The 16,714-nt window shown below is 40.3% G+C and overlaps 1 protein-coding gene across 1 annotated transcript in view; it reads right to left on the minus strand.

Moving 5' to 3' along the window:
* Positions 1-6,839: 6,839 nt before the first annotated feature.
* The window catches only part of LOC140237855 (uncharacterized), a 75,458-nt gene continuing 65,583 nt past the window's right edge, over positions 6,840-16,714 (minus strand). Inside the window, exon 2 of the mRNA XM_072317786.1 lies at positions 6,840-8,401. Coding sequence (XP_072173887.1) covers positions 6,840-8,401 — 1,562 coding nt within the window. The remainder of the gene's footprint in view (positions 8,402-16,714) is intronic.

A 16,714-nucleotide genomic window follows, 5' to 3' on the forward strand; every position in this document is an offset into this window, starting at 1 on the left:
CAGGGTTTTGGAGAAGTTTGTTCACCTGTATGTCTAATGAACTCTACCCCACTTTATCTTGATACTCATCTCCAAGTATTAGAATTAATTGGTAAAATATTGAAATGAGACACTGAAAATGCCTTTTCTTTTTTTTTTTACCACTACAGCTGTGGTAGAATATAGCAGGGTTGTCTGCAAAGAGGGATTTAGTGGAGGAAGGTGGATTTATTAGCTTCTAGCAAACCTTTTAGCCACAGCTCTGAAAGTTTTTACCAAACGGGTGTATGAATGTACAGTGTTTTTATTGTGGAAAAATCCTAACAAAGAAAAGTTTTGTAATTCTCGCCTTGTGGAGTTTGAGAATAGAAACCAACCTCCCTTTAACTTTCATGACTAGAACAGGAAGCATTAACCTTTAAGGCAAAATAAACATGGAACTGAGAGAGAGAGAGGGGGGGGGGGTGTATGCTCAAGTGTGTGTATGCATGCATGAGTATGTATGATAGTTGAAAATTGTTCTATTTTGTTAATATTTAGGAATGTGTGAGAGTTAAGACTTAAATCTGATTGCAGACCTTTTTGCTCTAAGAAAAAAGAGACTTTACAGACTTTATGCAGTTCAAATGCATTGGAAATGATCACAGTTTTATGGCACTTGAGATTTTTTTGAAGTTTCAGATTTTTTTTTCAGACTTTTTTTTTTTGCAAGTACAGTAGGACCTCGATTATCCGGCCATCAATTATCCGGATTCTCTGTTATCCGGACATCGACTGGCTGATTTTTTTTTTTTCTTGTTTTCATGTTTTTCAGTGCCATATTTCACTCTAAATAAACACACGTTCAACCATTATTGAGCGAATACACTATGGGACATATTCCAATCACGGCAGCGGACTGTAACTCTTAATTTAAGTCTTAAGTCGGTTCGTGAGACGATGGCTGTGACTAGTGCCGCGCTTGTCACTGGTATTGAGTGCACAGTAGTGGTGACAGTTCAATGCAGCTGCACTATTCAACAAGTTTCAATATTGATCTCATTGTCAGTCAATATCAATCAACAAGCAATGCATGAAGGGATGTTTTACTTATACAGTATTTCATTTCATTTCCGTATCAATTTATGAAGTATTAAACATAACAATACCACGCAGGTAATCATATTAGTGAATTGGTAATAACATGTGTATATATACCTTAGTGTGATATGCCAGAAAGCGCTGTATTTGAACATATCTCTCTTAGCTGGCCAAACCGATTATCCGGATGCCCGCCGCCGGTCCGACATGGCCGGATAATCGAGGTCCTACTGTACTCTCTCTAGTCACCCCTGGACATTCTACTAAGTTTGTTGAAGACAGTTATGGGTATAAATAGATGCTGTGCATTTTGAACACACTTTGTAGTGAAAGTACATCATGATATTTCCGATGAATGCTGGATTCGTAGCGTTGCGGTGGCCACCTCCATATATATCTCGACAAAAAGGACCATGAATAAAATCAATGTGCACATAAGTACGGAGTACATGTATTTTCTTTCGTCAGCGCTATACGCTCCGAGACGGGAGCTAAGATAACTAGTACAAGTAAATTGACAATAGAGGGCAGTAGTTGTGCTTTTTCTGACGGCTACCATCTCTGCAGGTCTCGCACCTTTAAAATAATAACCATTACTCAATTTTGTGATATCCCAGTTCTTATCAAGCTGGTATGTAGGGCCTACATGTATTCCTTCTGCTTGACTGTTCCCGTATCTTATGTTTTACTTTTGTTATGGCGTTATGATCTGCAGCTTGATGAATGAATCTCAATTTACGTCTTGGTCATTATTTGTTCTTTTTTAATAAATTTCACAAGTTGTACCCCACGAAATTGAATTAAAAAACACACACACACAACATTATAAACACAGGCGTGAGACAAAGGGCTCGCTTAAATTTCGTCCAAATTTATTGATTCGTAATACATTATCAAATATAATTTCGAATGCATCCACAACATAGAAAACAGCTTGTGTATCATCATGCAAACCATGCATTTATGGCTGATGACAGAATTTGAATACACTTTTCGCATCACAACTTTAGGCAGACTTCGATACAAAAATATTCGCTCTTTCTCTCATATACCATAATAAGAGACAATGACAGACGTGTTTAACACAAATCTCATTTTCATGAATCACATAGTTTATCAAAAGACATTACATGTACACACTGATAGCTCCAATCTTAATCCCAGGCGTGTGGTGAATAATTGCCATGATACGTAGAAATGCGAATTCTTGGCATCATTGATACAATGTATACAATCTTGTTACAATTGCTCAGTCGTGCAGCCGAAATATAACTTCAGCTTCTATTGACGCGTATGATATGTGCACACCTTTCATGCTAATTTTGATCATGCAAGTGTAGCTCATCATAGTCCTGCTTTCCGTTCCTTGGCCAAATAATGTAGGAAGGAGCGTTCTTGAGGTTCGAATTACCAGTCCTGTTTTACATATTCCATCCCTCGAGATTCATTACGGTAGTTGCAAACACATTACATCTACATACAATTCACTCAAAAGCATGGTTAGCAACCAGAACCAGTTTCCATGGCGATGAATTTATAAATACGACGTCACACTTTGGTGTTGTGTAATATAGTAATTTCCCTTCTAAGTAAATTATTCTATGCCGTTTGGTGGGGCGCCAAAATAGTTTGGGGTGAGAGCAACGGGTCTGAAATACGATTTGTTCCTGATTGTAACTTACAAAGAGTTTGTGTGATTTTGCTGAACATGACAGTCATTTTGCGTACGAAATGTTAGTCACTAAGTTGGAACTATCACAGACATAGAATTATGTATACACAGTGGTGCACGTAGTCCATATCATTTTCTACTTTGTTTTGCGCTGGATTCGTTATAACCCCCAAACAACCCCAATATGGAAACGGTCTTCTTGCTTGCTCACAAGATCGAAGTAAGTAAGTGAGTAATCTCTTTATTTCCGATGCTAAGAAACATTCTTCACAATGCTCAGCATGCGGGTGGTATGAGATACTGGTCCTGTAGACAGGTGATAGGTACGTTGATTATTTTGTTCCTGCTGTGGTGGAAGAAGATTGTCGTCGTTCGGAGAGTGGTTTTGACCTTAATTCACTTCTGATCTCTCACCCTTACTAACATTCCTTCAGAGGAACTCTCATAGGAAACCACAAGTTGCTATAAAAACCACAATCACTTCTACATCCGCAAGTGTTTAAAGGGAAAACATTGTCCTCATATGCTGGCAGAACTGTCGATTTTTGCTCTAATGTACACTTGTGCGTATAAGAAATGTGTGAAGGAACGCCAAAGCAACGTGGTTTTAGTTTGGTAACGACGAAAATGTGAAATGTTAAACAAAACGTTTCGTCGGAAGTGTTACAGTCTCATAGGCAAATCGCGTCAGTCAGACAAGTTTCGGTGGTAGACCATTTTGATATAATCATTATTGTAAGCAATCTCCAAATGGTGGAAAATGAATAATGAGCCCTTCTGATAACCATGTTTTGGCTTTAAAGTAACGTCACCTTTGCGCTCTACTGCGTTCCTTATTTTGTGACGAGTCGCTGTGCCCACAAGGGCGATGTAGCAAAATTAGGTCATTGGTATTTTGATAGATGATGAAGTTTAAAACACATTCGCAAGGCTATGAGTAAACGGAATTCTGAGTATACTCTTGTCAAGACTGACGATTTCATGGTAATTATTATACTTCTTGAATGTCGTGAAAGGAATCTAATTTGTTCATTCATCACAGGGATATAAAACTTCCTATACGGTTGAGGCATCATGCGTAAAGTCTTGGTTTACTGTTTTGTTGTTGTTGTTGTTGTTGTTGTGTTTTTTGTTTTTGTTTTGTCTTTTTTTTTGGGGGGGGGGGAATAAGAGCGTGTTTCCTGACAATCATTTGGAAACAAGCCATCTAATAAAATGGCCCTCTGTCGAACACAAATTAATGCATACCGAAGTTGCTGTGGAAGCGAGGAAGCGCACCGAGCCAAAGTGAATACACCATGCGTTGCAATTTCGTATGAATTTAGAACACATTATCAATTCTGGACAGAGCTGCGCATTAGCTCTTCACCATAGTGACAGAGATAAACTGTTATAGAATATTTTGTTGTTGTTGTTTTTGGTGGTGGTGTGTGGGTTTTTTGGGGGGATTTTGATTTTGTTTTTGTTTTTTCGTTGTTGTTTTTTTTTACGCACAGCATGAAACGTTATTTCGTCTTGCTAAACAACAGCGAAGGAATCGCGAACATTTTATTTTGCCGACCGAACAGCGCCGATAAAACGCGCGACGTGACTCCTACGAATTACTTTGGAGCCCTCTTGGAGCAGAACCTGCGGCGCGACCGGGGCTGCGACCTTAAGGACACGAGAAGAAACAACCGCGTTTGACGTCATACAGAATGAAAGGCGATTCATTATGTAATCAGATCAACTGTCATTATAATTCCCTTATGGGACACTTTACTCCGATAGATAACAAGGATGACACTGCAAAGTACAATTGTGTTAAAAGCAACTGCCCGGAAAATTACATCGACAGCTGATCACAGATGTCGAATTTTCCTATTGAGAAGGCATGACTCTTGCCACTTGGCATAAATGCTTGGTGTCAGACGAATAGCCCTGATGAGGTCAACTCAAAAAGGTCCGTAACCACGGTAACAAGGAGTTTTCTGTGGAATTTATTTTGAATGATGAATAATCTATTTTAAAGGGCTCACAATACACTGACATTACAGCGGGAAAACGGAATACAACAACAACAACACCAACAACAAAATTACTAACAAAGCATTTGAAAGTACCGAACACAAAATCAGCATAACCCGCGAATTAAACCCCCCAAAAAAGTCACATAGTGATATTCCATCATAGCAACAAGGCAAGCAAAAATAAAAGGAACAAATAAGGGAAATCATTAGAGTTAAAACACGGGTATGATTAGCAAGTGAGGAAACAAAGTAAAGAGACGGAAAGAGAGAAAGAGAGAGAGACAGATTTGTAGTCGTATGTTTACGACAGAAATTTCGAAAGTGATACACTTACTGTCGGCTCATTGTGGTCACAATAATTTTTGGATCACTCAACATGCTTAATAAGGAAAAATTAGTCTCAAAGAGGGATTTTTTTTTTTCAAATGAAAAAGAAATCAAGCGAAATCGGAGAAATCAAGCGAAGAAATACATTAGAAATAACTTGGAGGAATAGGACAATGACACAGACGGGGTGATTGGAGTATCATACGCCCATGCTTTCTTTAATCATGGGTACTGCTAAAACACTGATCAATTCAGTGCATATTTACGTTGATGTAGGGCAATTTGTCAATTAGTTGCAATAAAAACATCGACAGAAGAATTTCATGAATTTAAATGGGGTGATTTGAATGACAAAAAAAGTATTCTAGTGTAACGTCTGAAGGGAAGAAAACACAACTCGCATTGTCACGTGATCATGGTGTTGCTTACGTAGTAGCATATGAAGTATGAATATTTTTTTTTTCTTGAATGATTTGGATACTGAAGAGATTGACTTTTCTCTCTTGGAAGATCAGCATGAACATGCCATTATTCGATATCCTATCGTCAACGAGGGAAAACATATCTTTCGGAAAGAGGGAGAGATTACTGACATACCCTATAAAAATAGTCAGATAATATTACGTAAGTGACGTCACATGAATACGATGACTTCTTCTTTTTTTTGTATCTCTCTCTCTTTCTTTATACCAATGATATGCCATGCCAGATGGCACAACCGACAATTCAATCAACTGTCGTAGCTTTTTATGTTCAGCTTATTTGGTTGCTCCTTAAAAATCATCACGGAAGTATTCGAAAAGCACGATTTGATGACTTCAGAATAATGCACTTCTCATAACATCAAGTAGCACGTGTTCAAATTAAAAGACAAGATAATCACCTTTAGAACAAAACAAAGACATAATGTTCACGGAACACTTTCCGCCTAATATCAGTTCTCAGTGTCCTGGCTCTTATTCAAAACTTCTTTAAATTTTTGTCCCATTCATATTCCATTCTCACTGTGCTCGTCTAAAAGAGTTATGATATAAGAAGCTGCGATGAACATATTTTTTCACAAAAGTGTACTGGCATTTTGAGGCAGTTAAGGATACGTGTGCTCCCAATATTATATCTTTTATTTTTGTTTTGTGCTTTTATAATCGACTCGTCAGCATCTCTACAAGCTTATCTTTTACGCTAGCTTCTCTTTTCCAACAACACAATAATTTTTCTTTTCTTCAGAGTTTGGCATAGGTTATGCACTTGGTTATTTTTCTTTTCCGCTTTAAAATTAAAAATTATTTGAAAGAAAAAATGTGATATATAGGGAATAAAATCCGAATTGAATATAATTGAACCGCTTGAAAACCAAAAACAAATAACAATCTCCCAGAACTTTTCTATACATAAAGACGAAAGGGCTAGGTCTCCCCATCAGGGGGGGGGGGGGGGGGGGCATTTCATTAAGCGTTTTGGTCGGAAATTTTTCTGACAAACTGTTACAAGCTACTGAAATCCTTGCATCTGATTGGCTGAGAGCAAATTTGTCCGACAACTTTGTCGGACATGAAATGCCCCGCTGGTATGATATGAAGTTCAACTGAACTGAAACCCCTCCACCTCCCCTTTACTCTTCAAGATTTAACAATTCTATGAAACGCCATCTCTTCTCGTTACATTCATGTACACAAGGCACGTAAGAGTCATCATCACATTGAAAAGCCACGTTGTTATCCCACCAGCACTTTATGAAGTGAACGGCTCTTAATAATAATTTGAAAGCTGCACTATCGATGTGACGTCACACACGCGTCAGGGCACATACTTCGATTCCCCGCCCCTCGCAGTCCGTCCCTGACTGGGCGATGCCGCGAATGTGATTTGGACCGATTCGAACCGTTGCTGCTGTGCTTCGAGGTCCGCCAACCGCACAGCAGTCGCGTGAACCCGATGCGAAACTTCTGGTTCATCAGCCCGTATATCACCGGGTTGACGGCGCTGCTCAGGAACATCATGAAGACGGCAAACTTATTCACCGCCCCTGGGATCTCGACGTCTAGTACTGCGATGAAACTGACGATGGTCACGGGTGCCCAGCACAGGATGAAGGAGATGAGGACGGCGCAGACCATGAGTGTCATACGCAGCTCGTCTTTGTTTGAGGAGGACGCAGAGACTGAGCTGTGCGAGGAAGTGGTATGCGAGCGCTCGCGAGCAGAAGGCGGGCGAAAGGAATGCCGGAGGGAGCGCACGGACAATCTGCGCATGCTGTTATTGTTGATTTTGTCAATGTCGGCGCGCACTGTCGTCTTCGTGTCGTCTGTCGCTTCGGAGCATGGACGGGTTTTGTTTGGGATGGGAGACAAGTTGCTAGCGTGAAGTGAGCTGACAGTGGATAATGCCGATTGTACATTGAGGATGGTACCGTTCCTGTTACTCTCGGCTATGGCAAGACTAAGGGCCCCGACGGGGTCCTCCGCGGTGGCACGTTCTAAGTTCGTCGGCTCGTCCACCGACGTCAAATGAATGGATATCTTGCCAGACAACCGATTCTGTTCCCGCTTCTTGTACAAACGCGACCCACGGTTGTTATCAGCGGTCGTTTGGGTACGACTGTCAGTCTCGGCTTTTGTCGTTTCGTCAGTCACTTTCACCATGTGTTCATGGAAGCGGCCGTTCGGCGCTGTCGTTGTGTCATGGCCTACATTTCCTGGTTCTGGATCTCCTTCATTGTCTAGGGTGCTCGCCGATACGCAAGGGCTGATCATTACAACATCATTATCAAGAGAAAGTTGTCGAGTAAGATTTGTCACTAGTGACGAACACCTGTTGCTAACGACGGCACCTGTAATGTCGCTACCGGTTCGAGTGAGTCCTTGTTGACGTCCATTTCTATCCACTGATGAACGCCTTGGGTGTATATGACCATTTGCTGATGGCGGTTGCAAGTGACTCCCTCTACGTCCGTGTGTAACTCTTCCAGCGGCGTTGCTTCCATATCGACCATCCGGTGACCATGATGACCCGACGATACTCGAGACTATGCTGCTGACGGCACTGGGCCTGCGCGATGACCCGGCTCCGCCGCCTTCACCGCGCGGGTACACCTTCCCGCTGCCGCGGTGCGACCGCATCCGGCGGAAGTTGGCCTGGACCGTCCTGAAGATCTTGAAGTAGGAGACGAAGATGACGATGAATGGGAAGAAGATGCCGAGCGAGAAGACGAAGACGGTGTAGGAAATGTTGGTCGACCACTGCAGCGTACAGATCGCCCGGTCCGGTACGAACTCGTAGGACGACCAGCCGAGGGCAGGTGGGAGAGCGAAGAGCATCGACACGATCCAAATACCTGTATCAAGTACAGCGAAACGAATAAGAAACTTGATTTAGTGTTTGTTCTGAACGGAACAAGGAAAATATATTTAGAAAGGGCGCTGCTGAAGCCAGCGTTTACACAGTTTTCAGAAGTACATGACTAAACATCTGCTCGTGTTATACGACGTAAAAATGTGAAACCAGTCTACCTGAGTATCTGGTCTTGATACTGTCTATTCAATTCAATCCAATTCAGGCTAATTCTACTCAGGTCAGCGCAGTTCAATGTAACATTCATTCGTTTGTTCATAAAAGTGGAAACTTTGTACAGCTTTTTGTCTCCTTTTCTTTTCGAGCAATTAGAACACCGCCCTGAACACGAACCTTATAACATTTAACTCTGCGAAATTCTGAAATGTCTATAAACCTGTACAGGACAGACTATGTTCCCGTGGCCAGTCGGTTTAAGAGCTGAACACAAGGGTACATAAACATTTCTTCAAGGTCGAATGAATGAGGTTATACCATGCGCAATGTACATTGTTGTATGTTCATTAATTGATATCAACTTCACAGTAAAATGTACAGTTTGATAACTCAGGGAACTATAGAGTACAGGCAAAGGGAAGAGTCAACACGAAGGGTTAAAACAACAAAAGAAAACTGCAACTCAATGACATATTTACCATCAAGAAAACAACAACAACAACAATATATTACATCCCATGATTTCAAGAAAGATGTGACACGAAAACCCTCGAAATTAGATGGACCATCGTGCATTCTCTTTGCGTCATATCTCATGTCATGTGATGACGGGTTGGATTCAAGCCGTCGTGATTAATCGTTATGAGACACCATGACTTGGTGCATTGATAATTCTCGATCGTCATCACGTCATCGTTTACCTCCATCATTCGTATTCATGTCATCGCCCAAACAAAGTTAATCTGATCTAATTGAATGAGGTGAAAGCAAGGAACTTATTTGTAGTGGTCGTAGAGCGAAAAGTACTTGATTTCGTTTATACTCCTTTTCTATCGCGGTCGTTCAACTACGGTATATCCGTTAAATAAGATGGACTCTGTTTATCTCGATTCCCACAACGTCTAAAAACAATATGAAACTTCTCCACCCCTCCTTGATCTATCGTGTCATCGATTGATTCGTGGGAGGGTGATCATGGCAACAGCCTTCGATTTTAACCTAAAGAAAATTGGCTGTCGTTCCCATATGAGATGCGTACACGACACATAGCTGCCATAGGCACCACGGTTAACAAGCACGCAATGTTTAGCTGATTTTCGTTGTTATTGTATCGACTGATTAACGTAACATCGATCCCACGTGGCCGCTCAGCACAGTTGCCGCGGGCATCACTCATATAGGCAAGTGCGGAGTAGGAACTGTGGCTCGAATATCGCATTTTGATTGGAAAGTCGTCTGCAGTTGCTGTCTCCTACAGGCATGTGAGAGGGTTCAATGAAAATGAGTGTTTAGCATTCAGAAGCAATATTGCGCTGGTATCCGACCACATTTTATGCCACTGGCCGAAAGTCGCACGCGCGATCCAATGTGCTTTCCTGCTCGATCACCCCGTCCCTCCCTCTCTTCCTCCTCGCTCCAGTTCTTTCTATCCCCCTCTCCTCTTCTCCTGTCTCTCAATTCCAATATCCATCCATCTATCTATCTCTATGATATATCATTTTTTCTACCCCCTGCCTCCAGTGCTTTACTTGACATGGAGAACCTGAAGAGACATCGAAGCACGGAATATCAGCGAACTTCTGCTTTTGTAGCGAAATCGGGTTGTCACTCGAATTGGACGCCCACCAATAAATCCGATGGTTGATCAGTATTTTTCCGAGGCACAATCAGTGTCAAACCAACACTCGACTGATGAAAATGAAGTACGCCCTGTCCGACAGCTTCTGTATTAACCATGGAAGGAATTTTTAAACAGATTATTTTGTCTGAAACAGTCGATCAACTTATCCTTTAGTATCTTGCGAGGTAAAGTACGACCGTCCATTTTATTCATCCATGCCTCCCTCTTCCCCCTTCCTGAGGTTACTGTCCGTTTCTCTGCTCTTTGTTTATTGTTTAATCACATTTCAAGGAACTTGAAACAATCATATAACAAAACTTTGTCGCTCAAGACTTGCCGTACTGTTCTTCCGCCGTTGTTGCTCCGTTTATAGAACAAAGTACGGTCTTTCGCCACTCTTCCGCAAGGGGTTGAATTATTCATCGTTTTGGAAAGAGTTGGTACGTGAGCTCTTGACTGACTGATGTTTGAACAAGCGATCACACATTATTCAGCTCACATTTCAGATACACTTTTCATCTTTCTAGTTCTGGCTCTTTTTGTGTGTGTGTTTTTTTGTTTTTTTTCTATTTTTTTTTGTGTGCGTGTGTGTTTGTTGGGGGTTATGTTGGTATACTTTTATTTCCTAGCTTTTCAATTATTTTCCTTTACATGCGATGGCTGTGAACATCTTGTATTACCAATCATACATTTCTTGTCATTAAGGCGAAACTACGGGAAGGGTTGTAGATTTTGTAACAATAATCCTGCTGTGTTTATTCTGTCTTGTGTATTGACGGATGCGCGAGGATTACACATTGCCAGTTAGTTGTGTGTGTGTGTGTTTTTAAATCATTATTCTTCCCTACTGAGTGAGTTCTTAATTTGCATCTCAATACCATTATCAATTTTTGTGCCCTATCAGCGCAAAGGATGTTGCTCTTGCAAACACCATCGCTGTTGATAATTATTAGGAATACACCAACAACTTTCTTCCCACCCCACCCCCACAAAAATGTAATAAGTCAGATATTATGATTCTATTCACTGGCAGAGTGTGTTCATTTCGTCTTGATCTCTATGTTCCTTTTGCCGAGGTGCAGGCGTATACGGTTTTGCCACCCCATGACCTTTTTTATCACTGAACTAATCATGCAATATTCATACCACGCTCCAGCAAGAACCCCGCCAGTTATTTAGATATATAACCGCCTAATCCTCTTTGTAGCGGCTCTCGCGTCGCGCTCGAACTTTCACATTTTGTTACAAATACTATACTGCACAAACACTGTGTTTAATGCAAGGACGGTTAGACTTTTTTTTTTGGCATTAAGACATATTTTCATGATTCATCCGCCCGTTGAATCCAATGAGATAATATAGAGACTGTATATCATTGAATTTACAATTAAAACTGTTCTGTCATCACAGTAGGCCTATAGTCGTCAAAAGTTGCGATCTCAAAATTTAATGATAATTATGACAATCATATTCAAAGATTTTATTTTCTAAGGGTATACTCTTGATTGTGTCTACCACCCTAAAATTCTAGGCAGGTATAAATGGGATATTCGGAGATTCGCGATTAGCATCTTGGCATAAATGAAACTAATATCAAACGGGCTTGATCTGAGATTTGATGGTTTGATAGAGAGAAAAAGGCACATGCGATAAATCTCTACAGTCTCTAGAGGTAATTATGGCGCTTTCTTATCATCTTTAGATATCAACGTACAACTTCACACGCAGTGGCTGTCGCACAGTGCAGCAATAAGTGATAAGCAATAAGCACCGAGTTGTATTTCACCGCCTTCACCTGCAGCACTTTAATGTTTTTGCTTTTGTTTTAAAGCTCAAAACTCGCCACGATTCTTTAAAAAAAGGCAAGTGTGGAAGATATGAGGATATTCTCTCATATATGACATTTGTGTGTTTTGCTTGGGGGGGGGGGAGATGGGATGCGCTATGCCTTGAAGGATGGATTTTACTTGCCGTGTCTGTTTGTTCGTTCCTTTGTTTGTTTGTTGTTGTTTTTTGTCTGTGACGGGGAGGATTGCTACATCCTCTTAAAATACACACACATACATATACACATACACACACACACACACACACACACTCACACAGCTGTTCTGTAAGAGGGCAGTGTATCAATAGGGACAGATCTATGATCATGGTTAGATCTCAAATTCAGAAAAATATCAGAGGAATGATAAATGGGGGAGGGGTTTGATTGCCGTTATGCCAACACGTTCACTTCTTCGAATACATCGTGCATCCCTTGAGCATTTTGAAAAAGCTGGCGCGATTATTGGATCGTGTCGTTGCTAGCATCTCCAACGTTTCATCCAGCCGCTCTCCCGTTTCCCATGTATAAAGTGAAAACATTGTATTCTTCCCGTTTTTATACCTGCAGAACTGTCAATTTTTGCTCTGAAATGTACAAATATGCATAGGAAATATACACATATGCATAGAGTGAATAGCGTGGAGCATGTTGGAAAATATAATTGCTACTAGGGCACAATCGATCGCCACGTAACGTTGTAAGAGGAGGGCTCTTTTGGAATAAAAGTCGTATACTACGATTGAAATTATTCTACACTTTTGATCCAGAAATACTTTACAATGATAATTCATCATCCTGGCATATCGTGTCGGCCGGGTAAGTTTCTTGGTAGACCCTTCCGATGTATTGTTATCAAGTTTCAAATGGGGGAAGACAAATATTGAACCCTTCTGAGAGCTATGTTTTGGTTCTAAGCATTTGCGCCAAAATAATGGTCAGTCGATCGTGATAATCTCTCTCTAGGCTAATTCAATCACATTTCCACAATACATTTATTTAGACACTTTCTTTCTAAACCACTTCTATCGACGATAAATATGTGTGATGACGTTACATTTTACAACGTTACAGTCGATATCTTGGCTTCCTATAACCAAATCAGACAGCGTTCCTATCGTTCGCCGCTAATTGATTTGTACCACGTGATGCGGTGATAGCTGGCTTCGGTTGATATCAAACTAACACGGGACTATGAGATGACTGTACGTCTAGGGAGCGAGTATCTAACCATATGCTAACCACATAGAGATTGACGACAGGTGCTAAAGTGAGAATTTTACTCAGCATAAAGTCAAGCTCAAGCTATTAGTACGTTTTGCATCGTCACGGAGGGGTCAGGCGGAAGCATCCATTAGAGGATCACATACCTCTGAGTTTATCATAATTGTCAGATTATCAACTTGCTATTTTTTTTTTCAAAACAGACGAAGGGAAGGAGGTACTTGCTGACCAAACCAACAGGGCATAAGACGTAGGGTAACGGTTCACTCATGCAAAGGCCTGCTTGCTTAAATACTAGACTGGCAGGCCTCCATATAATAATAGGAGCAGCCGCGTCCAAACGGTACGCCATTATGTTGCCGAACATATCAATATCTGCCGTCAATTTAGCGTTATGGGGTTGGATGCATGCGTGGAGCAGTGGTAGTAGTGTAATTCGCAAATTACATTGAATTATGACGTCCATTAGGCAATACAGGTCACTAACCGATAGATAGTGGACCAACCCGAGCCCCATAACTTTAAATCGCTGGAAATTTCATTAGAAAAGAAAGAATATCAGCTTGATAAGAACTACTTAGGCATGGCAGCATGGGGGAAATATTCTTCACAAAGTGTAACCGAACTTGCTGATATGCTTTCTTTAAAGATTTTAAAGTATTGTTTTCTCTCAGAGTAGATTTAGAAAAGATAAACTTTTGAACAGCGAATGAGAGTTGTATGAGTTGGGAAACCCCCTTCCACATTCCTGACTTTAGGTAAGTTGATTTTAATACGTCACCATGAAACCCAAAGGAAATCGAGTCCGTGGTTTATTCAAAGAAATCTTTTCACGTGTTTATTTTTGGCACATGCGTCTCGGAAGAAAAATCCATCAACCTGTGACGTCGGCACTAAAAGACATTAAACGCCTCGAGCCTTGTTTATTCAGAGTCACTGTGGAACTGGTAAGGTGTGGCATGTAAGGTATATATTATGTTTAATGGGCAGGTATGTAGTAAGGGATGTAAATTATTTCATAACATTCGATTTTCACCCACTGTTCTCTGTCACAGCAATCTTGAGATTTCGTAGTCAATTCCTGTATTGGTAGTGAAATTGTCTTACTTGCAAGGTAGCGCTTTAAAGGTATAAGGTTTGAGTATGAACGTTATAAGATTCTTCGAACTGTATTCTTCAAGAGTAGGCCATATGAAAGATTACTGAATCAGGAAATCTGGATTCCGAAGTAAAGTTGCGAAGGAGTCATTTTTATGGTAACTTTTTCTGCATGGTGAGACAGAATGAGCGGCATTAAAAACATTCAAAAGTCATAGTCATGCAGTGATATCGACTGGTCTTGGAGCCGAGATTACATGCACGATACAAATGCATGTATTTGATCAACGAATTGTGGTCGAGGCTATTATATGCATCCGCATTTCTTAAATCATCTCTTGTTTAATTATTTCCTCCCTCCCTCCCTCACACACACACACACACCCTCTCTCTCTGTCTATTTCTCCGTAGTATATCACCTTTTTTGTCTTGGATCTTATACACACACAAATATTAAAGGCATAATCTACTATTTGCAGATGAAATAAAAACCCAGCATTAGTGCTTCAAAATAGTTCTAAAGTGTGAGTTAGGGGTAGAAAAAACCCAATGTTAAAATTTGAATAAGTATAATCAATTTTAAATATTGTAAAATATACAAATTGTGAACAATAGTCATAATAAAAATGTTTCCAGACTAAAACGTCCACCGTTGCGGTTTATTGAGAAAAATAGTGATATTTCCTTATATTTGGGGTTTTATTGAGAATGTTTAATATGGCAGGATGTTTTGGGATACAACTGACCTACACATATGCATCATAATATGTGATATCTTGAACATTTTGAAATCACTCCTCCCAAAGGTAAACAAGACCTTTAATATCGCTCATCACACGTACAACATAGAAGATGCCGTTTCTGCATTCTACATGCACTGACATGAAACTTTTTGTCTCCTTTTGAGCAAAACAACAAGCGAGGAGCAACAACAACAACGAAGAAGCAAACGTACTCTGCAAAAAGTCCGGTGTTAAATAGTGAACACCGAGCTGGTGTTAAATTTTCGGTGCTCATTTATGGTGTTAAATTAACACCTACGGGTGTCATTTCCAAATTTTAAACTGTTTTTTGAAGAGTTTCTTAGTAACTGCAGTTCTTGTTGATTTTTAATTTAAACAAGACGATCAAGAATTTTACATTAAAATACTAGATTTTTGAAAAAATGTGAAAATAAATTTACACCAAAGTAACACCAGCTGGTGTGGTCCCTTATTGAAGCTGGACGGGTGTTAAACCATTGATATTAACACCAGCAAATATCAAATCAACACCATGTGGTGTCATTTTTGAATTAACACCAGTACAGTGTCAAAATAACACCAGATACAGTGTCAAATTAACACCACGAAGTGTCAGGTGAACACCATCACAGTGCATTTTTAACACCTGTGGGTGTGGTCCTTTATTGAAGTTTGATCGGTGTTAGATTTAACACCTGTGGTGTTAAATCTAACACCGATGTTTTTGCAGTGTATCAGTAAGACAAAACTGTTGTTAGTAAGCAGGGATTCCCATGGGTAAATTTGGTTGAAGTGTAATGTTCCCTCCATATACCAAAAGTAAAGAAATATAGAAAGAGACACTCTTAAGAAAACGAGAGTAGCACTATTGTGATGATATGTCCACGTCACTGTGGATCATGTTTCAAATCCATGCTTCGGGTTAGAGAGAGTGCCACACTTTTGTGAAATTTAAAAAAAAAAGAAGAACAGAAGGAAACCAAGCGGGAATAAACGGCCGGAAGTATAAACAGGAACCCAACATACCGTTGTTACAGAACAGGTGAGACATTCCAACGAAGGTACAATAGGGAGATTGGAATTCTGCGTGTCGTGTGTGTGTGTGTGTGTGTGTGTGTGTGTGTGTGTGTGTGTGTGTGTGTGTGTGTGTGTGTGTGTGTGTGTGGTATGTGCATGTGGAAAGTAAGACCGAGAACGAAAACATAGAGATCAAATTGAATGTGTATTTCTCCGTTGCATGTTTTCCTTACACGTATTTCACTATTGAGAGAATATGACGTGAAACTTGTCAGAGCTGTCTGTGTTTGTTTGTTTGTTTGTTTGTTTGTTTGTTTGTTTGTTTGTTTGTTTGTTTGTTTGTTTGTTAAGGTGTTTGTAAGTTTATTTGTCTCTTGGTTGATATGATATTTGAATTGTATAACTGGAAATCTTTCATCCTACTGTTTTGGTTTACTTCGTCACACCAACAATGCCATTCGCAGATCTCATCACAACGCGGCTCTGTCCATATTTTAAACAAGTCACTGTTGGCAATCGTTAGGAGGTGGGCTCAGCGAATTTGGAGGTTAAACGCAGCATGTATGTTAATGCATAGAGTATACACACATTTTAGGTGCCGTACGGTTTCTA

This window comes from Diadema setosum, chromosome 14 (genome assembly GCF_964275005.1).
Source record: "Diadema setosum chromosome 14, eeDiaSeto1, whole genome shotgun sequence".
Taxonomy (NCBI): Eukaryota; Metazoa; Echinodermata; class Echinoidea; order Diadematoida; family Diadematidae; genus Diadema; species Diadema setosum.